General features: G+C 40.7%; 1 protein-coding gene across 4 annotated transcripts in view; it reads right to left on the bottom strand.

The window, feature by feature from the left end:
- LOC110492834 (protocadherin-15-like) overlaps window positions 1–26,141 on the bottom strand; it is a 303,674-nt gene that overhangs the window by 54,420 nt on the left and 223,113 nt on the right. For all 4 annotated transcript variants that reach the window (XM_090201917.1, XM_090201916.1, XM_036946203.2 and 1 more), the window contains 5 exons: window positions 21,939–22,247; window positions 20,540–20,764; window positions 7,107–7,223; window positions 3,277–3,417; window positions 3,049–3,161 (listed from right to left, as the gene is read on the bottom strand). In XM_090201917.1, coding sequence (XP_090058043.1) covers window positions 3,049–3,161; window positions 3,277–3,417; window positions 7,107–7,223; window positions 20,540–20,764; window positions 21,939–22,247 — 905 coding nt within the window. The remainder of the gene's footprint in view (window positions 1–3,048; window positions 3,162–3,276; window positions 3,418–7,106; window positions 7,224–20,539; window positions 20,765–21,938; window positions 22,248–26,141) is intronic.

The raw sequence follows: 26,141 nt of genomic DNA, 5'->3' as shown, positions 1-26,141 counted from the left end.
GGTGATGGTTCTCTTTTAGTGGTAATTCAAATGTAGGGGAGGTGGCTCATTAGAATATTTTGGGGTGTGTTTTGCTCACAGCTCTTTTTGTGCAACCGTGGGTGAGAGTGTCATTCCAGTTTATCTAGTGTGTTGTGTTATGTCATTACGTATTATATATGAATATGACCAATGATGGTGTCTCGTGGCAGACTCATGTATGGCCTTAGTAGTTCCCAGTTCTCTACTCAGGGACCCCAGCCATTCCAGAGCTACTGATTCAACTTGCTAATAAAACCTGTGGAATTGTAATAATATAATAACGCTATTAAACTCAAATAAAAACCTGTATGGATCCACAAAGAACCTTTGGGATTGAGAAATGTTCTTTACAGAACCATTCTCTATAAAGGTTCTATATAGCCCCTGAAAGGGTTGTGACCATAGCGGAATTCTTTTTTGGTGCTACATCTAACCTTTTTTTAATGGTTCTTTATAGAAAAGTGGTCACTAACCTTTTCTGAGTCAAGATCCCTTTCACATGCAAAAAGCAATCCGAGATCTACCGCTCAGATGTATTTTTTAACATGACTTAACATGAAGCTAATAAAAACAGTTCTGTGTGGATGAGGTTTGTGCAGTAGGCAGGCCTAATACATTTCCACAGCATATTGGCTATATGCCTGACATGCCTATATTGCTCTTCTCAGACCATGTTATATTTCAAATCTTGAGCTTTGATAACAAAATAGATCAGTTGGTGTAGCACTTGCAAGGCACAGCTGAGCATAAATTGAAATGATTTGCAAATAATTTGCTTTTTTATTTTTGGTCATTGTGCTTTGAAGACAACTGGGAAATCATGACGTCAGTGATCTTCAGGTCGGAAAGTCGGAGCTCTAGAAAGATGCCAGAGTTTCCGAGTCTGATGACCGACTTTGAACAGTTTGATGACTGTTCAAAGCAATTGGGAACTCGTTTTTTTTTCGAGTTCCCAGTTGTCTTGAACGCACTGAAGTCGGAAGTCGGAGATTTCTGAGTTCCCAGTTGTTTTGAGCACGGCATTAGTCTCAGCGGAGGGAGGGAGAGAGCAGCAGAGGGTCCGCCTCACGGTCCCTGCTCTCTCCTTCCTTTCCTCCCGTGAGACTGAGGGGACACTGTCTCCACCTGATGGCGGAACTCGAGTCGCACCGCACCTGCCTCTTGCACCAATTCATGTTGTTCTTATGATCAGAGATTGTGAAATGTTCCTCAATATTAAAATAGACACAACACTATTAATAATACAAATGCATACAGGCCCATGGGGCAGCGCACAATTGGCCCAGCGTCGTCCGGGTTAGGGAGAGTTTGGCCGGCAGGGATATCCTTGTCTCATTGTGCACTAGCGACTCCTGTGGTGGCCCGGGCGCAGTGCACGCTGACACGGTCGCCAGGTGTACAGTGTTTCCTCCTCATTGGTACGGCTGGCTTCCGGGTTGGATGGGCATTGTGTCAAGAAGCAGTGCGGCTTGGTTGGGTTGTGTTTCGGAGGATGCAAGGCTCTCGACCTTCGCCTCTCCCGAGTAAGTACGGGAGTTGCAGCGATGAGACAAGACTGTGACTACTACCAATTGGATACCACGAAATTGGGGAGAAAAAAAGGGTCGATTTTTATTTATTTAAAAAAAAAATGGGAACACTTTGCCGAGTACGCAGAGCTTCTGAATCAACTGCACCTACCACCAACAGTGCAACACACACAAAAAAACACAAGCCTTTATCATTGGCTTTCCTACAGAAATCGACTGGTTGGTGACCACTGTTATAGAACCATCTAGAACCTTATGAGCATGGTTATTCATAAAACTTCAAAGTGGGCTAGGTTCCATATAGCACCAAAAAGGGGCCCACTGTGGCTACAAGCCAAAATAACCCTTATTTGGCACTATATAGAACCACTTGTTTTTAGCATGCATGCACTCACTATCTTTTTTCTTTTCTTTATGGAAATCAATAATAGCAATTTAGTAAGCCAAAGCTCCAGCATGCTGATCCATCTCGAGTCAATGCCAGGGGAGCTGAATTAATTAGCCCCTTATGTCATATATGTACAATACTTAATTCAATAAAAGTGCTATAATTCATGCAGAGCAAGTGCACTTTACCCTTTGAGAAAACAAAAGTGTGTAGTGGTACAGTACATTTGCTGCGCTACACTCTAGCTGTGAGCTATAATGAATATTCATTAAACACTAGCAATGAAAGCTTAACTGACAGTTTCTATATCGCCTCTAACCCCTTCAGAAAATACATCAACAGTTTAGCATTCTCTTAAATACCTTAACATCTCCAAAAAGAGGCATTAACGAAGTGTATTTAACAATGTTTTTTCAGTATTTTTTCAAATTTACTGTACATTGTAACTAAAAAAGCTGGAGATCTAAAAAAGTCTCTATACTGTCTCTACAGTGCTCTGACCATATGACCTCATAAAAGAGGAAAGCCTGTGCTCTGACCATATGACCTCATAAAAGACGAAAGCCTGTGCTCTGACCATATGACCTCATAAAAAAGGAAAACCTGTGCTCTGACCATATGACCTCATAAAAAAGGAAAACCTGCTCTGACCTATGACCTCATAAAAGAGGAAAACCTGTGTTCTGACCTATGACCTCATAAGAGGAAAACCTGTGCTCTGACCATATGACCTCATAAAACAGGAAAACCTGTGCTCTGACCCATGACCTCATAAAACAGGAAAACCTGTGCTCTGACCATATGACCTCATAAAACAGGAAAACCTGTGCTCTGACCATATGACCTCATAAAACAGGAAAACCTGTGCTCTGACCCATGACCTCATAAAACAGGAAAACCTGTGCTCTGACCATATGACCTCATAAAAAAGGAAAACCTGTGCTCTGACCATATGACCTCATAAAACAGGAAAGCCTGTGCTCTGACCCATGACCTCATAAAAGCACAGAGCACTGTCATAGGCTACATCATTTGACATGTCCACCAGTGTCCGCGGCTCCACTTTGATCAAATAATAGTCTACATGACAGTCCTGTCCATGTAGAGTACCTGTATTCCTCCTGGGTGAAAACTGGTATGATGGAGGGTTGCAGGACAGTGATAACCACCAGGGTCTTGTTGACTTTCATTGGCTCCCCGTCGTCATAGGCAACAATAACCAGCTGAAGGGGGAAATAAAATCAATTTGATGAATAAATGAAGTGGAACATGGGGTGTCACTCAAAAGCCCCCCCCCCCCCCCCCCAAATCAGTAATTGTAAATGGGTATGTACTCACGCTAAACACTAGATTGGGCTCTTCATTGAGGTTGACTCGTGTGATGACGCTGCCTGTGACTTCATCCACGTCAAAGATGCTGCCACTGTAAGGTTCCTCATTCAGGTCCAGTCTGTAACGTACACGGCTGGCAGGGGTTCCCTGTGAACAGGAAAACACACACCTCCTGTTCATTTATCTGCAATGACAAGACTATCTACCCAAAGCTCTAAGGCAGGAACTCGGTTGGGTGTCTAGATCATTTTGGGCGGTGAAGTGAGGGGGAATGAGAGCCTCTAGGGGGAGAAAACATATCTCTCTCTCTCTCAATTTTTTTTTTTTTATCCTAGTTGATTTTCCATGATAAAATAGCTTCTTGAGATGCTTAGACCCTGCTTGTGCCCAGTAGCTTGGCTGGCAGCAAAGAACAAGGAGATTAGTCTTCCCAGTCAATAGCCAGTCATGAGCAGGCTTGCAGTGTCTTCCTTTGTTTGAATAGAGAGAAAGCTACACTTTCAACAATATATTTTTCTTTAGCTTCCTCAACTTTCACAGTGTGTGATCATAACATTTAGTGACAAAGCAACTACTCTGCTTATCAGATTGATTAAAGGGGGAGGGGTTCACTCTGGGGTGGGGTATTAAATAATACCAGTATAATGAATGCTGATTGTGTAGCTTGTTCATAGGATCGTGTTAATTGCGTATCGCATATAAAACATTATTAGACAAGATGGGAAATGAGAGGAGTAATTGAACTCCTGATATCAGAAGCCCAACAGAGTGTGATTACCTTTCTCTCATTAACAACTGATCTTCTCTATTGTGACGCCAAACCTTCCCTCCCTGCATGAATACTGAACAGTTGGGAGAAAACATTGAACAGCTTGCACAGCGCACTGAATTCACTTGTGAGATGTTCGATAAAACAACAGAACAGAACCAAAGAGACTTGACTTGAGTCTCATCCAGCTTTGACTTGAGTTTCAAAAAGTATCATCTCTTTGAGGACCAACTTGGACATAGGATAGGTTGTGCTACAAAAGCTCATATTAAAAGGCAGACCATTGTCTCTGAGATGCTGAGGATAGTGGAGGGAACAGTGACATCATCACATAAAATCTGCATTGTGGACCAGCATTCTCAGACTCCCACCCTCCACAGCGTATCTGTCAACAAACTTGGATGGAGAGAAAGAAAGAAAGAGAGCGAGAGAGGTAGAGAAAGAGCGAGAGAGGGGAGAGGAAGGGAAGTAGCCGAAAGAGAGAGTGAAAACAAGAGGGAGGGAGGTTCTCTGCTCCGTCTCTTCGCCTGAATTCATGACCAGGAGTGACCTGTGTGAGAGACTGGGGGGCTGGCCTGCTTTGAGGCTCTCGTCAGGCTCGGTGCCAGGAAGGCTCTGTGGCGTCTCCATCTCCCTCCCCGTCTCTTTCAGTGATTAATCTCGCAGCTCAGCTTGAGAACCTGCCTTTCCTGTCATCTCAGAACTGCTTTACATACTACTGAGAGAGAGAAGTGATGCGGAGTGGGGCGCTGGCAGCACCAGTCCCAGCCCAGCCAGGGCCTCCCACCCATGCAGAGAGATATCACAGGGGCTCAGCTCAGCCTGCCAAGCCTGCCAGGCAGAGGTGGTCTCCAGCGGGGCAAGCCTGGACCTCCGATTGGGCTCTCTACTCTTCCTTTCCTCTGTTCCCTTTTGTTTTTCTGTCCTGTTTTCTTCCCTCCTCTACTACCGACTGCTGTGACCAATAACACAATTCTTTAGAATAACTTGACCTATAACAGGACAGGAAAATGTCTCTATACAGTAAGCTCTGTCCTACTGTACCACTATGCACTAGCTACATATGGAATATTATCTATGCGTTTGAGAAATGCCTTAGACCATTTCCACTGCATATCAATTGACTGTTATCATTCATGAATAACATCTGCTCTGTGCGTTATTTGTTCTGAGAGATCGTAAGTCATCTACCAATGTGACGGGTGAATTTGTGAAATCAAGCGTTTAATACCATTGTATATTCAGGAGCTTGTTGCCGAGGCATGGATAATTCTCCACGCCTTGAGACGTCGGCTTGGTAACACTGGTATTATTTTTTTTCAGGCCACAGGCCAATGAAATCCCACAACACAGTAAGCATGAGGAATATGCTCCTATACGACATGCAGAAGGCAGATTGCTTTCTGCCTGAAGGTCCACCCATGGCTATAAGATGTAAGAACATGTAGTGATATCAACCTCTGTCATGAATAACCATCTATAACTCATGTATGAATGAACAAATCCACCAACACAAGACATTATAAATAAATGAAAGCCCAAAATGATGAGACTTTGCCTCCCACAGACATAATAGCATAACATAACCAAAACACACTGCAACAACTCCAACTCCGACCGACGCACACTATCTGGCCAGAAGTATGTGGACACCTGCTTGTCGAACATTCCAAAATCATGGGCATTAACATGGAGTTGGTACCCCCCTTCGCTGCTATAACAGCCTGCGCTCTTCTGGGAAGGCTTTCCACTAGATGTTGGAACATTTCTGAGAGGGGGACTTGCTTCCATTCAGCCACAAGAACAATAGTGAGGTCAGGCACTGATGATGTTGGGCAATTAGGCCTGGATTGCAGTAGGCATTCCAATTCATCCCAATGGTGTTCGATGGGGTTCAGGTCAGGGCTCTGTGCATCTCAGTCAAGTTCTTCCACACCGATCTTGACAAACCTTTTCTGTATGGACCTCGCTTTGTGCACGGGGGCATTGTCATACTGAAACAGGAAAAGGCCTTCCCCAAACTGTTGCCACAAAGTTGGAAGTGCAGAATTCTCTAGAATGTCATTGTATGCTGTAGCGTTAAGATTTCCCTTCACAGGAACTAAGGAGCCTGATCCTGAGCTCTTTCACCAAACTTTACAGTTGGTACTATGCATTCAGGCAGGTTGCATTCTTCTGGCATCTGCCAACCCAGATTTGTCTGTTGGACTGCCAGATGGTGAAGCATGATTCAGCAGTCCAGAGAATGTGTTTACACTTCTCCAGAGTCCAATGGCGGCGAGCTTTACACCACTCCAGCTGACGCTTGGGATTGCGCATGGTTATCTTAGGCTTGTGTGCGTGCGGCTGCTCAACCATGGAAACCCATTTCATGAAGCTCCAGACGAACAGTTCTTGTGCTGACGTTGCTTCCAGAGGCAGTTTGGAACTCGGTAGTGAGTGTTGCAACCCAGGACAGACAATTTGTACGCGCTATGCGATTCAGCACTCGACGATCCCATTCTATGAGCTTGTGTGGCCTACCACTTCACGGCTGAGCCGTTGTTGCTCCTAGACATTACAGTTGACCGGGGCAGATCTAGCAGGACAGAAATTCGACGATTGACTTTTTCGAAAGGTAGCAGCATCCTGTGATAGTGCCACGTTGAAAGTCATTGAGCTCTTCAGTATGGGCCATTCTACTGCCAATGTTTGTCTATAGAGATTCCATGGCTGTGTGCTAGATTTTATAAACCTGTCAGCAACAGGTGTGGCTGAAATAGCTAAATCCACTAATTTGAAGGGGTGTCCACATACTTTAGTGCATGTAGTGTATCTAAATCAATAAGCATTCCAACAATAGGACACCATCCTCTGTGGACCATGCTTATTAATTAGAAACACGTCATGCAAACACAACTACAATGAACAAGCACAGTAACCTTTTCTCCTCTAAATCGCTGGCTTGGACAGAGCTGAGTCAATCACTGTCTCACCGGCATCGCCATGGGAGCAGAAACCTGGCAGCCATGTTGTAAAGTTACAGTCAAGCACAGAGCACAGAGCCGTCACATTGTCGTCTACTCACAGGAGGGTCTAGGTCCTCTGCCTGTACCGTGGCGACCACGGTCCCCTTGACTGCGTTGGGAGCTACCATGCCCCTGTACACCACCTGGCTGAACACTGGAGAGTAGTCATTCATATCCTGGAGAAGAAAAAGAGAAACGCAACCATGTAATTAGTGAGATAAGTGTCTGAATCAACAGCTCTTTTGACTGTAAAAACCTACTACTGCAACGACTACTACAAACTACTGCTATATCTGCTACTACTACTGCTACAACTATTACTGCAAACTACTGCTATTTCTGCTACTGCTTCTATTACTACTACTACCGCTGCTACTACAAACTACTGCTACTACTACAAACTACTGCTATATCTGCTACTACTACTGCTACAACTATTACTGCAAACTACTGCTATTTCTGCTACTGCTTCTATTACTACTACTACCGCTGCTACTACAAACTACTGCTACTACTACAACTACAAACTACTGCTATATCTGCTATTACTACTGCTAATACTACTGCTACAACTACTACTGCAAACTACTGCTATTTCTGCTACTGCTTCTACTACTGCTTCTATTACTACTACTACCGCTGCTACTACAAACTACTGCTACTACTACAGACTACTGCTACAAACTACTGCAACTAATACCAACAACTATTACTACTATTGCTACTACTACCACTGCTAATGCTACTAATACTGATACTACTCCTACTACTACTGCTACTACTGCTACTACTACTACCACCACTAATGCTACTAATACTGATGCTACTCCTACTGCTACTATTGCTACTGCTACTACTACTAATAATGCTACTAACACTGATTTTACTGCTACTACTGCTACTTCTACTACTGCTATGACTATTGCTACTACCACTACTACTGCAACTATTACTACAAACTACTGCTACTGCTACTATAGCTACTGCTACTACTACTACTGCTAATGCTACTAATACTGACACAACTTCTACTACTGCTACTAAAAACTACTGACACTGCTACTACCACTATAACTACTACTACAAACTACTGTTACTGCTGCTACTACAACTAATACTGCTGCTATTACAACTACTACTACTGCTACTAATACTGACACAACCTCTACTACTGCTACTAAAAACTACTACTATAAACTACTGCTGCTATTACTACTACTACTGTTGCTGCTGCTACTACAACAACTACTACTACTGCTGCTGGTACCCCAACTACTTCTACTGCTAATGCTACTAATAACGATACAACTTATACTACTGCTACTCCAAACTACTGCTACTGCTGCTACGACTACTGCTACTACAACTACTACTAGTACTACTAAAACTACTGCTATTACTACCAACTACTGCTACTGCTGCTGCTAGTACTACTACTAAAAACTACTGATATGACTACTACTGCTACCACTACGACTACTACTCCTATTGCTACTACTACTAATGCTACTAATACTGATACTACTCCAAATACTGTTACTACTGCTACTATTGCTACTACTACTACTACTACTGATAATGCTACAAATACTGTTGCTACAAGTACTACTATTGCTACTATTACTATCATTAATATTACTACTATTACTAACACTGATACAACTGCTTCTGCTAATACTGCTAATACTGCCACTAGTACGACTACTACTACTACTGCTAAAATCAAATTTACTGGTCACACACATATTTACCAGATGTTATTGCGAATGTAGCGAAATGCTTGTGTTTTTAGCTCCAACAGTGCAGTAGTATCTAACAATACATACAAATCTAAAAGTAAAAGAATGGAATTAAGAAATATATAAATATTGGGACGATCCATGTCAGAGTGGCATTGACTAAAATACAGTAGAATACAGTATATACATTTGAAATGAGTAAAACTGAATGTTAACATTATTAAAGTGAATAGTGTTCCAGGTATCTGAACAGAGGGCAGCAGCCTCTAAGGTACAGGGTTGAGTAACCGCTGAATAGTGTTCCAGGTCTCTGAACAGAGGGCAGCAGCCTCTAAGGTGCAGGGTTGAGTAACCGCTGAATAGTGTTCCAGGTCTCTGAACAGAGGGCAGGAGCCTCTAAGGTGCAGGGTTGAGTAACCGCTGAATAGTGTTCCAGGTCTCTGAACAGAGGGCAGCAGCCTCTAAGGTGCAAGGTTGAGTAACCGCTGAATAGTGTTCCAGGTCTCTGAACAGAGGGCAGGAGCCTCTAAGGTGCAGGGTTGTGTTTAACCGGTGGTAGCCACTATTTAATAGTCTGATGGCCTTGAGATAGGCCATGCTACCATTACTACTACTACTACTCATATTGCTGCTACTACTACTGCTACTAGTACTATTGCTACTGCTCATACCGCTCCTACTACTACTATTATGCTATAATAACAATAATAAAGATACCCCTCACATGTGGATGCTTCCAGTTGTCAGAATGAGAACTACTACAATAAGAGAGATACCCCTCACAGTTAGATGCTCAGCATGAGAAGCATGTCTGTGTAAACATGAGTTTGTAAACAGATACCCTCCATTAACATGCTGCATCTTCAGAGTGTTGGATTGATTTCAATATTTTTGTGAGTTAGTGAAGTAGCTAGCACCATCACTGTCACTGCTGCTGGACATGGCAAACCATTTCCCCCTGCTCATCGTTCGGCGGCCTTCACAACTGTCAGCCTGGCCTAGAGAGTCTCCCATTAGCACTTAGGCAGAATACTAAACCAAAATGTCATACAGAAATATCTAATTTACGTAATTATTAACACCCCTGAGTCATTACTTCGTAGAAACACATTTGGAGGCGATAAGTCTCTAAGCGCTTTGAACACCTGGATTGTACAATATTTGCCCATTATTATTAGAAAACCTGTTTCAAGCTCTGTCAAGTTAATTGTTGATCATTGCTAGAGAGACATTTTCAAGCAGATTAAAGTCAAAACTGTAACTAGGCCACTCAGGAACATTCAATGTCATCTTGGTAAGCAATTTCAGTGTAGATTTGGTCTTGCCAGTGTATATTTGGCCTTGTGTTTTAGGTTATTGTCCTACTGAAAGGTGAATTAGTCTCCCAGTGTCTGTTGGAAAGCAGACTGAACCAGGTTTTCCTCTAGGATTTCGCTTGTGCTTATTGCTTTATTTTTTATCATAATAAGCTCCCTAGTCCTTGCAGATGACAAGCATACCCATAACATGATGCAGCCACCACCATGCTTGAAAATATGAAGAGTGGTACTCAGTGATGTGTTGTGTTGGATTTGCCCCAAACATTACACTTTGTATTCAGGACAAAAAGTTCATTTTTGCCACTATTACTTAAGTGCCTTGCTGCAAACAGGATGAATGTTTTGGAATATTTGTATTCTGTACAGCCTTCCTTCTTTTCACTCTGCCATTTAGGTTAGTATTGTGGAGTAACCACAATGTTGTTGATCCATCTTAAGTTTTCTTATATCACAACCAATAAACTCTGTAACTGTTTTAAAATCACCATTGGCATGATGGTGAAATCCCTGAGCAGTTTCCCCCCTCTCCAGCAACTGAGTTAGGACGGAAACCTGTATCTTCATAGTGACTGGGTGTATCAATACACCTTCCAAAGTATAATTAATAACTTCTCCATGCTCAAAGGGATAGTCATGGTCTGGTCTTTTTTTACACTACCAATCTGTCCCATTATTTGCGAGGCATTGAAAAACCATCCCTGGTCTTTGTGGCTGAGTCTGTGCTTCAAATCCACTTCTTGATTGAGTGACCTTACAGATAATTGTATGTGTGGGGTACAGAGATGGTGTAGTCATTCAAAAATTGTGTTTTTATTGAACACAGAATGAGTCCAAGCAACTTATGCGATTTGTTAAGCACATTTTTACGCCTGAACATATTTATGCTTCCCATAACAAAGGGGTTGAATACTTATTGACTCAAGACATTTCAGCTTTAAAATGTTTATTAATTTCCAAAATGTTCAACAAACAAAATTCCACTTTAACATTATGGGGTATTGTGTGTAGATTAGTGACACAAAATCTCAATTTAGGCAACTTTAAATTCAGGCTGTAACACAACAAAATGTGGAAAAAGTCAAGGGGTGTGAATACTTTCTGAGGGCGCTGTACACTCAATAGCAGACCATGAGACTTCATTATGGCTGACACAGCGGGGCGTGCAGCGGAGGGACTGTTTTAACTTCAGGCTTGGGAGAGATCATTAGACCGTGTGTGTGAACCACAAAAGCAACAGCTTTATGTGGAGCTATGCCAAACCCATAGTCACTGGTAGAGGACATCAGTACTTTATTTTCCTAAAGAAGTCTTATTTTTCCGAAGACACTGTGTCTGACGACTGAAGAGGCCCAATAATGAGTGCTGCTACTTGGATAGCTTGGATCAGAACAGAAAACATCTAGATTCTGTCCAGTGGCTGCTCAACTATTCATTATTAAGACAGAGCTACATTCTAAAGCATTCAGTAGAGTATGTCGCCTCACAAAGTCCAAGATGAGGCCAGGCTAGTTCAGGTATCCAAATTACACATCCTTCCCTGGCCTCCTCGTGCTCACAGAATTTATACAAAAACATTCTTGGTACAGTACCTCGGCTTGTTAATAAAACCTAGCGGTTCTCTGAGTGAGTTTTGCTCTGGCAGAGTGGAAAATGCTGCTGCAAAGAATCTCAACTGTGTTATTGTGTTTCTATCGATGGTTTCCTCATCAAGTCTATACAACCCATAGAAGCGATCTCACAGCTTAATCACTCTGCTCTCCCTCTAGTCTCCACGGACCAGGCATCACGTTACATTACCATCCTACCCCGCGCCGCACTGTTCTGTCTCAACAGCAAATAATCATCGATTAGCATCGCCAGACGGAAAGGTACACTATCTGTTTCCCTGCCCTTTAGATACAGGAAGAAGGATGGATACACCTCATTTGTACTTTTCATTCCTTTTCCCATGTTGTTTGGCTGGTAAAACACACAGGTCATCCTATTCGTGACGAGTGAGGGAGTGAGGCGTTAGGAATGAGGGAGTGAGAATGCTAAACCCTAACACAAAGCAGCAGTGCTTCACAGCTTCAAAGGTGTCGTCCTCCAGTGTCCCTCTTTAACAGTATCCTTTTTTCATGAGTAACATATCTATATAGCAGCTAGATCGAAATAATTCTACTCAAGGACACCGGCTGAGTACTACAGTCTTGTTTAAGTGCAGTGTAATACCACATCACCATCCTGATCTATTTTAGTGGCTACTTTTCTACTGTTCTACCGTTCTACTGTACCACAGTACTACTATAATACTGTACTACTATAATACTGTTCTACTGTTGTATTATAATACTGTTAAACTGTTCTACTGTACTACTGTACTACTATAATACTGTTCTACTGTACAACTATGATCCTGTTCTACTGTACTACTACAATACTGTTCTACTGTACTAATATACTACTGCTCAACTGTTCTACTATACTACTGTACTACTATAATACTGTTATACTGTACTACTATGATCCTGTTCTACTGTACTGCTACAATACTGTACTGTAATACTGTTCTACTATAATACGGTTCTACCATAATACTGTTCTACTGTAATACTATACTACTGTAGGACTGTACTACTGTGCAACTATAATACTGTTCTAATGTTCTACTGAACTACTGTAATAATGTCCTAATCTTCTAATACAATACTGTTCTACTGTATTACTATAATATTGTACTGTAATATTGTATTACTGTACTACTATAATACTGTTCTACTATAATACGGTTCTACTGTAAAACTGTTATACTCTTCTAATGTACTACTATTCAACTGTTCTAATGTAATACTAGTATACTGTTCTACTGTACTACTATACTACTGTACTACAACACTGTTCTACTATAATAATGTTCTATTGTTCTACCATAATACTGTTACTGTACTAATGTTCTATTATACTACTGTACAACTATACTACAATAATACTGTTCTACTGTACTACTGTTTAACTATGATCCTGTTCTACTGTACTAATATACTACTGCTCAACTGTTCTAATGTACTACTATTATACTGTTCTACTGTACTACCATAATACTGGTATACTGTTCTACTATAATACTGTACTACTCTAGTACTGTTCTACAACAATACTGTACTACTGTAGTACTGTTCTACTGTACTACTGTTCTACTGTACTACTATAATACTGTTCCACTGTACTACTGTTCCACTGTTATACTGACTAAAATTCTAATGTTCTACTGTACTACATTTCTACTGTACTACTGCACTACTAAAATACTGTTCTACTGTACAACTATTATACTGTACTACAATCATACAGTTGTACTGTACTGATATACTACTGTAATACTGTTCTACTGTTCTACGATAATACTGTTCTACCACAATACTGTACAACTAATACTGTTCTAATGTTCTACTGAACTACTGTAATAATGTTCTACTCTTCTAATAAAATACTGTTCTACTGTTCTACTATAATACTGTTCCACTGTACTATTGTTATACTGTACTACCATAACTCTACTGTAACATTGTACTACTATAATACTGATCTACTATAATACTGATCTACTGTTCTAATGTACTACTATTCAACGGTACTACTGTACTACTAAAATACTGTTCCACTGTTCTACTGTACTACTATAATACTGTTCTACTGTACTACTATAATACTGTTCTACCATAATACTGTACTACTGTTCTACTGTACTACTATAATACTGTTCTACTGCTCTACCATAATACTGTTCTACTGTACTACTATAATACTGTTCTACTGTTCTACCATAATACTGTACTACTGTTCTACTATGATACTGTTCTACTGTTCTACCATACTACTGTTCGACTGTTCTACTATGATACTGTTCTACTGTTCTACTATGATTCTATTCTACTATAATACTGTTCTACTGTTCTACTATGATACTGTTCTTCTATAATACTGTTCTACTGTTCTACCATAATACTGTACTACTGTTCTAATATGATATTGTTCTATTGTTCTACTATAATACTGTTCTACTGTTCTACTATGATACTGTTCTACTATGATACTGTTCTACTGTTCTACCAAAATACTGTACTACTGTTCTACTATGATACTGTTCTACTGTTCTACTATAATACTGTTCTACTGTTCTACTGTTCTACTGTACTACGATAATACTGTTCTACTGTGCTACTAGACTATTGTACTACTGTACTACAGTTCTACTGTACTACTATAATACTGTTCTACTGTACTACTGTACTACTATAATACTGTACTACTGTACTACTATAATACTGTTCTACTGTCCTACTGTACTACTATAATACTGTTCTACTGTTCTATCATAATACTGTTCTACTGTACTACTGTTCTACTATAATACTGTTCTACTGTACTACTGTTGTACCGTTCTACTATAATACTGTACTACTGTTCTACTATAATACCGTTCTACTGTACCACAGTACTACTATAATACTGTACTACTATAATACTGTTCTACTGTTGTATTATAATACTGTTAAACTGTTCTACTGTACTACTGTACTACTATAATACTGTTCTACTGTACAACTATGATCCTGTTCTACTGTACTACTACAATACTGTTCTACTGTACTAATATACTACTGCTCACCTGTTCTACTATACTACTGTACTACTATAATACTGTTATACTGTACTACTATGATCCTGTTCTACTGTACTGCTACAATACTGTACTGTAATACTGTTCTACTATAATACGGTTCTACCATAATACTGTTCTACTGTAATACTATACTACTGTAGGACTGTACTACTGTGCAACTATAATACTGTTCTAATGTTCTACTGAACTACTGTAATAATGTCCTAATCTTCTAATACAATACTGTTCTACTGTATTACTATAATATTGTACTGTAATATTGTATTACTGTACTACTATAATACTGTTCTACTATAATACGGTTCTACTGTAAAACTGTTATACTCTTCTAATGTACTACTATTCAACTGTTCTAATGTAATACTAGTATACTGTTCTACTGTACTACTATACTACTGTACTACAACACTGTTCTACTATAATAATGTTCTATTGTTCTACCATAATACTGTTACTGTACTAATGTTCTATTATACTACTGTACAACTATACTACAATAATACTGTTCTACTGTACTACTGTTTAACTATGATCCTGTTCTACTGTACTAATATACTACTGCTCAACTGTTCTAATGTACTACTATAATACTGTTCTACTGTACTACCATAATACTGGTCTACTGTTCTACTATAATACTGTACTACTCTAGTACTGTTCTACAACAATACTGTACTACTGTAGTACTGTTCTACTGTACTACTGTTCTACTGTACTACTATAATACTGTTCCACTGTACTACTGTTCCACTGTTATACTGACTAAAGTTCTAATGTTCTACTGTACTACATTTCTACTGTACTACTGCACTACTAAAATACTGTTCTACTGTACAACTATTATACTGTACTACAATCATACAGTTGTACTGTACTGATATACTACTGTAATACTGTTCTACTGTTCTACGATAATACTGTTCTACCACAATACTGTACAACTAATACTGTTCTAATGTTCTACTGAACTACTGTAATAATGTTCTACTCTTCTAATAAAATACTGTTCTACTGTTCTACTATAATACTGTTCCACTGTACTATTGTTATACTGTACTACCATAACTCTACTGTAACATTGTACTACTATAATACTGATCTACTATAATACTGATCTACTGTTCTAATGTACTACTATTCAACGGTACTACTGTACTACTAAAATACTGTTCCACTGTTCTACTGTACTACTATAATACTGTTCTACTGTACTACTATAATACTGTTCTACCATAATACTGTACTACTGTTCTACTGTACTACTATAATACTGTTCTACTGCTCTACCATAATACTGTTCTACTGTACTACTATAATACTGTTCTACTGTTCTACCATAATACTGTACTACTGTTCTACTATGATACTGTTCTACTGTTCTACCATACTACTGTTCGACTGTTCTACTATGATACTGTTCTACTGTTCTACTATGATTCTATTCTACTATAATACTGTTCTACTGTTCTACTATGATACTGTTCTTCTATAATACTGTTCTACTGTTCTACCATAATACTGTACTACTGTTCTAATATGATATTGTTCTATTGTTCTACTATAATACTGTTCTACTGTTCTACTATGATACTTTTCTACTATGATACTGTTCTACCAAAATACTGTACTACTGTTCTACTATGATACTGTTCTACTGTTCTACTATAATACTGTTCTACTGTTCTACTGTTCTACTGTACTACGATAATACTGTTCTACTGTGCTACTAGACTATTGTACTACTGTACTACAGTTCTACTGTACTACTATAATACTGTTCTACTGTACTACTGTACTACTATAATACTGTACTACTGTACTACTATAATACTGTTCTACTGTCCTACTGTACTACTATAATACTGTTCTACTGTTCTATCATAATACTGTTCTACTGTACTACTGTTCTACTATAATACTGTTCTACTGTACTACTGTTGTACCGTTCTACTATAATACTGTACTACTGTTCTACTATAATACTGTTCTACTGTACTACTATAAAACTGTTCTACTGTACTACTGTTCTACTATAAAACTGTTCTACTGTACTACTGTTCTACTATAATACTGTTCTACTGTACTACTATAAAACTGTTATACTGTACTACTGTTGTGCCATTCTATTATAATACTGTTCTACTGTACTACTGTACTACTGTTGTGCCATTCTATTATAATACTGTTCTACTGTACTAATGTTCTACTGTTCTACTGTACTACTGAGCGTCATTCCGAGGCCAACGGCAGGCTAATCTCCATTCAGCAAGTGTCTGGTGGTTAATCTTCTGAAACATAATAAATCAGATGGCCACTGACAAAATAGAGCCCTCAAAAACCTAATGACCATCAAGACATAAAATACCACAGCACTGTACTACAGTATCAATCTGTCAGCTTGTCTTTTGTCAGGCCAGGAGAAATGAGAGGTAGCTGGAGGATCATTTATCTCTCTTTAGCTCCGTGGTGATGAGGGTGGCTAGTGGTTTCAGACCAGAGAGAAAGATGGGGGAGTGAGAGAGCGAGAGAGCGAGACAGAGAGAAAGAGTCACATGGCAAATCAACATGGTGAAGTCTGTGGATTCATATAGGAATCGGAACAGTGTTATATTAACACACTGCTTAGCAGTGGTGTAAAATACTTAAGTAAAAATACCTTAAAGTACTACTTAAGTAGTTTTTGTGGTACTTTTACTCACTACATTCCAAAGAAAACACTGTACTTTTTACTCCATACATTAACCCTGACACTCAAAAGTACTTGTTACATTTTGAATGCTCAGCAGGACTGGAAAATGGTCTAATTCACACACTAATCAAGAGAACATCCCTGGTCATCCCTACTGCAGTATCACTAAACACAAATGCATCTTTTGTAAATAATATCTGATTGTTGGAGTGTGCCCATAGCTAGCCATACATTTTTTAAACAAGAAAATGGTGCTGTCTGCTTTGCTTAATATAAGGAATTTGAAAAAGTATACTTTTACTTCTACTTTTGATACTTAAGTATATTTTAGCAATTACATTTACTTTGATACTTAAGTATGTTTAAAACCAAATACTTTTGGACTTTTACTCAAGTACTATTTTACTGGGTGACCTTCACTTTTACATCAGTATCGTTCTATTAAGGTATCTATACGTTTACTCAAGAATGACAATTGGGGACTTCTTCCACCACTGCTGTGTAAAGTATAAAACCCTATTCAAATATTTCCCAGAGTGCCTTGCCTTTTGAGTAAATTGTAGAGTTAGCACCCATGACTTTATTTGTTAGTGACAGAGACATGGTTGTTGCATTCATCCATTTTCGGTCCTATGGAGATCCTAAGTGAATATGTTAGCAATATGCAGTTGAAGTTGGAAGTTTACATACACCTTAGCCAAATACATTTAATCTCAGTTTTTCACAATTCCTGACATTTCATTCTAGTAAAAATGTCTTAGGTCAGTTAGGATCACCACTTTATTTTAAGAATGTGAAATGGCATAATAATAGTAGAGATAATGATTTATTTCAGCTTTTATTTCTTTCATCACATTCCCAGTGGGTCAGAAGTTTACATGCACTCAATTAGTATTTGGTAGCATTGCCTTTGAATTGTTTAACTTGGGTCAAACGTTTCGGGTAGCCTTCCACAAGATTCCCACAATAAGTAGGGTGAATTTTGGCCCATTCCTCCTGACAGTGGTGGTGTAACTGAGTCAGGTTTGTAGGCCTCCTTGCTCGCACATGCTTTTTCAGTTCTGCCCACAAATGTTCTATAGGATTGAGGTCAGGGCTTTGTTGTCCTTAAGCCATTATGCCACAACTTAGGAAGTATGCCTGGGGTCAATGTCCATTTGGAAGACCCATTTGCAACCAAGATTTAACTTCCTGACTGATGTCTTGCTTCAATATATCCACATAATGTTCCTTCCTCATGCTGCCATCTATTTTGTGAAGTGCACCAGTCCCTCCTGCAGCAAAGCACCCCCACAACATGATGCTGCCACTCACGTGGTGGCAGCATGGTGTTCTTTGGCTTGCAAGCCTCCCCCTTTTTCCTCCAAACATAACGATGGTCATTATGGCCAAACAGTTAAATTTTAAAATGTTACCCCCTTTTTTTGCCCCAATTTCGTAGTATCCAATTGTTTTTAGTAGTTACTATCTTGTCCCATCTCTACAACTCCCGTACGGGCTCGGGAGAGACGAAGGTTGAGAGTAAACGCGTCCTCCCAACCAAGCCGCACTGCTTCTTAACACAGCACATCCAACCCGGAAGCCAGCCGCACCAATGTGTCGGAGGAAACACCGTGCCCCTAGCGACCTGGTCAGCGTGCACTGCCTCCAGCCCGCCACAGGATTCGCTAGTGCGCGATGAGACAAGGATATCCCTACCGGCCAAACCCTCCCTAACCCGGACGATGCTAGGCCAACTGTGTGTCGCCCCATGGACCTCCCGGTCGCGGCCGGCTGCGACAGAGCCTGGGCTCAAACCCAGAGTCTCTGGTGGCACAGCTAGCGATGTGTAAGTGTGTGTGCGATGCAGTGCCTTAGACCACTGCGCCACCCAGGAGGTCAAACAGATCTATTTTTGTTTCATCAGACCAGAGGATATTTCTCCAAAAAGTACGATCTTTGTCCCCATGTGCAGTTGCAAACTGTAGTCTGGCTTTTTTACGGTGGTTTTGGGAGCAGTGGCTTCTTCCTTGCTGAGTAGCCTTTCAGGTTATGCCGTTATAGGATTCGTTTTACTGTGGATATAGTTACTTTTGTACGTGTTTCCTCCAGCATCGTCACAAGGTCCTTTGCTGTTGTTCTGGGATTGATATGCACTTTTCACACCAAAGTACATTCATCTCTAAGAGACAGAACGTGTCTCCTTCTTGAGCGGTATGACAACTGCGTGGTCCCATGATGTTTATACTTGCGTACTTTTGTTTGTACAGATGAACGTGGTACCTTCAGGCATTTGGAAATTGCTCCCAAGGATGAACCAGACTTGGAGGTCTACAATTTTTTTTCTGAGGTCTTGGCTGATTTCTTTTGATTTTCCCATGATATCAAGCAAAGAGTTTGAAGAGTTTGAAGGTAGGCCTTGAAATACATCCACAGGTACACCTCCAATTTACTCAAATGATGTCAATTAGCCTATCAGAAGCTTCTAAAGCCATGACATAATTTTCTGGAATTTTCCAAGCTGTTTAAAGGCACAGTCAACTTAGTGTATGTAAACTTCTGACCCACTGGAATTGGAAGTGATACAGTGAATTATAAGTGAAATAATCTGTCTGTAAACAATTGTTGAAAAAATTACTTGTGTCATGCACAAAGTAAATGTCCTAACCGACTTGCCAAAACTATAGTTTGTTAACAAGAAATTTGTGGAGTGGATGAAAAACGAGTTTTAATGACTCCAAGTGTATGTAAACTTCCGACTTCAACTGTACAGTATATATTTATTTTATTACACAATACCATATGTATTTCATAAGGCCTTATTTTGAGGGCCTGTGTTTACCCTAATTGAGGGGCCTGAAACTCATACATGTCCCCTTCATTGTTAGTTTTAATATCTATGTTTGTGAACAATTATAATTATTTTAACACTGGAGAATTTGCTGTGCATGTATCTATGAACAACAACAAAAAATGTCTTCTGCCACACTTCTGCATTTTCTCCTTTGAATGATGGCTTTGGCTTGTGAGTGATAAACAGCCTAGTGGCTTAACTGATGGGGCTCTGTTATGGAGGTAGGCAGAGGGAAGGTCGTTTCCTTACCATTATTTTTACAGTGACAGTGGCCAGGCCTGGGGGCATGCTCTCTTCATTGTCCAGGGCTTCCACCACGAAGGTGTAGGTATGGTCCGAGGCTGCCAGGGTCTCAAAGTCTAGCGTCTGCAGCACAGAGAGCTCTCCAGTCACTGGGTTGACGGCAAAAAGTTGTCTGGCCTCCTGCGTCCGGATACGGAAGGTGATGTTGGAGTCCAGGTCAGCGTCTTTGGCCTGGAGGAGGTGGAGGAGAAGGAGGAGGTGGAGGTGGAGGAGGAGGAGGAGGAAGGAATACTGTCGGTAATGGTTAAGTGTCCCGTATTAGTCGGTCTCAACAGCCAGAAAATGATACGAATTATACAGCATTTTGCAACCTTTATTTCAACCTGAGTCCCTTATTCAGGCGACAAGCAATTCTAGTTTCTACAGAATGGCAACTCGTCAGACAAATCACAGTGATCTGCAGTAATAACTACTCAAATCCATTGTCAGGAGGGAGGCCACTATTAATGGATTCATCCCTGTCTGTGGAGTGCTTTCAGGTGGAGGTGAGTGTGTTAACATGGAGTGTGTATTGAGGAAGAATATCTTTGGGCCTATACACAGATAAACCCCCTACCGTGCTAGCTCAGTCATCAGTGGCCCCACTATTTGCCCAAAATATCAGCGTATCAGCAGGTTCGGTGTGGCGTGGGGAGCGACGGAAGATGTTGATAGGTTTGTCACTGCAGAGGGATCAGTGTACTTGGACCAGACAGTCATTGTCATGGCAACTGTAAATCAACCAACCCCACCTGAAATGTTCCATGATTAGCCCAACAAAGGGAGACATGACTGGTCTCATAAAAAAGTATTCTCTTTGGCTGGCCAACAACAAATAACCACAATTCTAGTTAGTCCAGGCTCAACTTTAGGATCAAAGATTAAGGTTATTTTAAAACACAAATAATCACAATTCTAAAAGGAAAGGTTCTTGTTAAACACAAATAGAAACAGGATCTTGAAAAATAATGGGGGAAAAATTGGGTGGTTTGTCTTTTTCGGTTTCTATTCCACTCAGAGAGTCATGTTCTGTTTGTTTGTTTGTTTGTTTGTATGGTTGGTTGGTTGGTATAGATACTTGGTGTAATTTGATGTAACAAAAGGCAGCGACCGCTGTGCGGGAATCTGAAGCTCCTGTTTGCCCTTTCCTGGCAGCATGTGACTGAATAGCGAGGCCATGTCTGAGGTTTTGATATCCTCTGTCAATATGCTCTAGGCTAACCATGTACCTCCTGGCTTTGTGTGCTTTGATGTACAAGAGGATGCATTTGGACTGTGGAGTGTTTGAAGTAGTATATACCCCTGCTGCTGAGTGTGTATGGAGCATGCTGTGCACTCTTGGACACACACACACACACACACTCACGGTAAACTGCAGGATGACTGTGTTCTTAGGACTATTCTCCGGCAGATTGACCGTATAGGATGGTTGTGAGAACACCGGACTGTTATCATCCACATTCAGCACAGTCACCGACAGAGTCAGTGTGGTCCTCCTGGGGTCCTCCACCGCTCCGTCCTCCGCCTCCACGATGAGGTCATACTGACCCTTGACCTCTCGATCCAAAGGCACTGCAGTGGAGATGGTGCCGTTGGAGTTGATCCTGAAGAGGTCTGCGTGATTGACCAGTCGGTAGCACACCTGGCCATTAACCCCCGCGTCTGGATCTGTGGCCTGGATGGATAGATGGATGGATGGATAGATGGAGGGATGGATAGATGGATAAATGGAGGGATAGATGGAGGGATGGATAGATAGATGGATAAATGGAGGGATTAATGGATAGATGAGTAGATGGATGGACGGATGGGTAGATCGACGGATAGATGATGGATAGATGGATGGATGGAGGGATGGATAGATGGAGGGATGGAAATATGGAAGGATGGTTAGATGAAGGGATGGAAATATGGAAGGATGGTTAGATGAAGGGATGGAAATATGGAAGGATGGATAGATGGAGGGATGGATAGATGGAGGGATGGATGATGAGGGAGACACAGGGGGAGTTAGACCATCCATATGGTAAGCATCATGCATAAACCAATAGGGAGGAACACACACACGACGAGACACCTGTTTCAACAGCAGGGAGAGAGCAGTACACAGGCCCCAAGCTGACAGCCTTAAACAGGTACAGTGTTACAGTTTAACACACTCTCCAAACTGTGTCCTCTGTAATGCAAATGAAGAACATTGTGCAAGTTAAGCGGCGCTGTCTGTATACTGTAAGGCTTGTATTGTTCTCCGCATTATTCCCTCCATTTCTCTTCAGGATTTGATCGAGGTTGAGGACAGTGGAGGAGGTTTTACAAACCACTAATGAGGTAACGGAACATATAGCTCATGCAAAGTAGAAATGACATATCTCAGAAGCCTTTTAAACCACCAATGTACAGGAACATTCTCCTGCAACAGGGTGATGAAATGAAGATCCTACATCTATACCGGGAGGTCTTTGTAGGAATGAGACGCCACGATCCCATTGAATAAAGGAGGATCAAGACATAAATTCTCACCTCGAGATTGGGAGCTAGAAGTCATTGATAGATGAAAAGATACACGGTCTTCAAAATGAAACTTATTCTACTAAAAGATGAGTGATAATTTACTTTGGAAAAGGTTTATTTTCAGAGAACATTTATTTTCGACCAGAGATAATGAGACTCATACGCATAAAACGAAAATTGCCTTCACTCAAAGCATATTGCAATGGGGTGCAAAAAGTAGTTGAAAATACCCAAATTATGTTCCTGCTGTTAATGTCTGGTGTGCAACATCCTACCATGAAAAATAACAAAGAACATGTTGGCTCGACTGTAGTCTGAAAGCACAACAGCCAGGCCAAAACCATGACGATAGCTACAGTATCCAGTCAGTGATGGAATTAATTCAATACCTTTTTATTACCTTCTAAAGGAACCAGGGCCTGGTATTGAAAGCATACATTTTCTCAGAAAATCAATTAAAAGTTCATTAAAACCTGTATGGAAGAGAAGCAGAGATATGTCTAACACCGTGTATCACCCCAGACCCAACCGGTAAATACCACAATTTGGGAATAGTGTCATTATCTAGTGAGGAAGAGACTGCACGCCGAGCCAGAGAGAGAACAGTGATTTCTGCTTCACTTGTCTTGCTGCCTGCTCTCTCTCGTAAAGTGAATGCAGTAATGGGTCTTGCTGGCTTGATAAACAGAGCAAAATGCCGCTCAGTAGCAGGCAGAATGTGCCAAGTAAAACATTGGAGATGGGCTGATAGTGCTATCAACGAGATAATAGAAGCAAACTAGACAAGTCTTAGACATCAATTCCAATCAGGGAACGATTTTCATCCCGTCGCTGACACATATTCAAACTCATTTGTCTTGCAGACAGTACCTTGGATCACTTCGATCAACATTATACCACAAACCCCTGAGGTGCCTTATTGCTATTATGAACTGGTTACCATCGTAGTTAGAGCAGTAAAAATACATGTTTTGTCATACCTGTGGTATACGGTCTGATATACCACGGCTGTCAGCCAATCAGCATTCAGGGCTCGACCCACCCAGTTTATAAATAATACCACCCCACACAAGGTTGCCCACCGTCGGTACTATCTCTGAAATCATTAACACTTGTAGCCAATGCATTTACCAAGTGTGGCAAACTGAATGCACGTTCTCTGCTTTACGCTCAGTGTGTAATTTTACAACACACTTTTTGCAAAACTGTAAACACAACTCACTGCTTTACACTCAGTTTGCAATTTAATAACACACTTCTAGAAAAACATTGGTCTCTACAATGCTACACTATTTCGCCAATTGCCTTTCCACATTGACACATGTGAAAACACTTTTATATAATGAGTACACAAATCAGTGCTTGAGCACTATAAATAGTCCACAGGTAAACATTTAGTTGGGACAACAATGGAGGCCTATATTGGACAGAGAGTAAGAGGGGTGAGAACTAGAGGAGGAACAGGAGGAGGAAGAGGATGAGGAGGACGTGGGAGAAGGAGATGATGGGGAAGAGGAAGTGGAAGGGTAGTCAGGAACACAATAACTGATGAACTCAGAGCGACTGTGGTTGACCATGTTGTCAATCATGGGATGAGCATGAGGGAGGCTGGGCAACGAGTTCAACCAAATCTGAGCCGCTAAACTGTTGCAGGTATCATCCGGATATTTCGAAATGAGAACCGGGCTGTAGTCTTACTGGTACAGTAATATGTACTGTACTTACATAATGAGAAGGATCTATCACTAAAACCATTCAAATGCTTTTACAGAACTGCAAAAACAACTATCTGGTGGAGGAGGTCGACTGTTCACCCCAGAGCAGAAGACCCACATTGTAAATATGGTCATTGCAAATAACTGCATCAGACTCCGAGAACTGCAGGACCACATAATGAGATAACACCATATTCCAAAACGTCAACAGAGTGAGTCTCTCTGTCTCGTCTACTGAAACAGAGTGAGTCTCTCGAGACTGTCTCGTCTACTGAAACAGAGTGAGTCTCTCTGCACTGTCTCGCCTACTGAAACGCAATAGATTTAAGATGAAGCAGCTGTACAGAGTCCCTTTCGAAAGAATCTCAGACCGTGTAAAACAAGTGAGATATGAATATGTGCAGGTGAGCTATACTATCCTATCATTGGTACTGGATCTGGAAGTGTATGGTGCTACATCATATTGACTGATCCCTGTCTTTTCGTACTGTGCTACATTGTCTTGTCTTGACTCTTTCAGAGAGTCATGGAGCTAGAAGCAGATGCAGTGTATCATGAGCAGAAATATGTATGACAAAACTTTATTGCAAACTGTTATGCCCTGCAAACAGAAAAAGCAAAAGCCAAAAGTTTTTAATTTGTACCATCAACGGGTAGTTGGTGCTTAGTGTGCTCATTCAAATGATGGTTTGTGTGTACTGTAGACATTAAACATTTTTTAAAGAGTTTGAATAGTTTTGCAAGAATTGTTTGCTTTTGCAAGAGATGAATAATGTTTTGCTGGTTTGGTGTAAGGTTTTGTGGTCGGTGTGTAGAGCTTTGCAGAAATCGCCTATAGTTTCAAAGATAGTGCCTAAGCAATCAGAAAAAACTGTAATATCCATGCGTTGGCAGATTGAGGAAGGGCAGATGGTTGAGTGCTTAGTGTTCCATAAAGGCTTGCTCATTTCGATGTGCATACTGTAGCCTCTGTAGCTACACAAATCCCACTTGTCTTATCATAGGCTGAGCCAGTACCAGTGACTTGCTGATCAATTGCACATTCCGAGATGTTATCGCAGTAATTGATCATATCTGAGAGCTTATTTGATCAAATATTTCAGTTTGGCGGGAGAGTTAGTGTTGATGGTCATGTTTGGCTGAGATATATTCTGATAGCACACCTCAGGGCCTCTGGCCAGCTTTAATGTGGCTTGTGGTCCATGGTTTTGCTCCAGGTTAGCTGTGGTGGGGACAAACATGGAATGTTAGAGTTGGGAGCGTGTCCCAAACTCTCCACTGGAGGCCATGTTATGTGGTTGGAATGATTGTCAGTTTGGAGGAAATGAAGGGTCAGGTTTGGG

This window comes from Oncorhynchus mykiss, chromosome 16, assembly GCF_057628025.1.
Source record: "Oncorhynchus mykiss isolate SJ-2025 chromosome 16, ASM5762802v1, whole genome shotgun sequence".
Classification (NCBI taxonomy): domain Eukaryota; kingdom Metazoa; phylum Chordata; class Actinopteri; order Salmoniformes; family Salmonidae; genus Oncorhynchus; species Oncorhynchus mykiss.
This window is presented reverse-complemented; position numbering and strand designations above follow the sequence as displayed.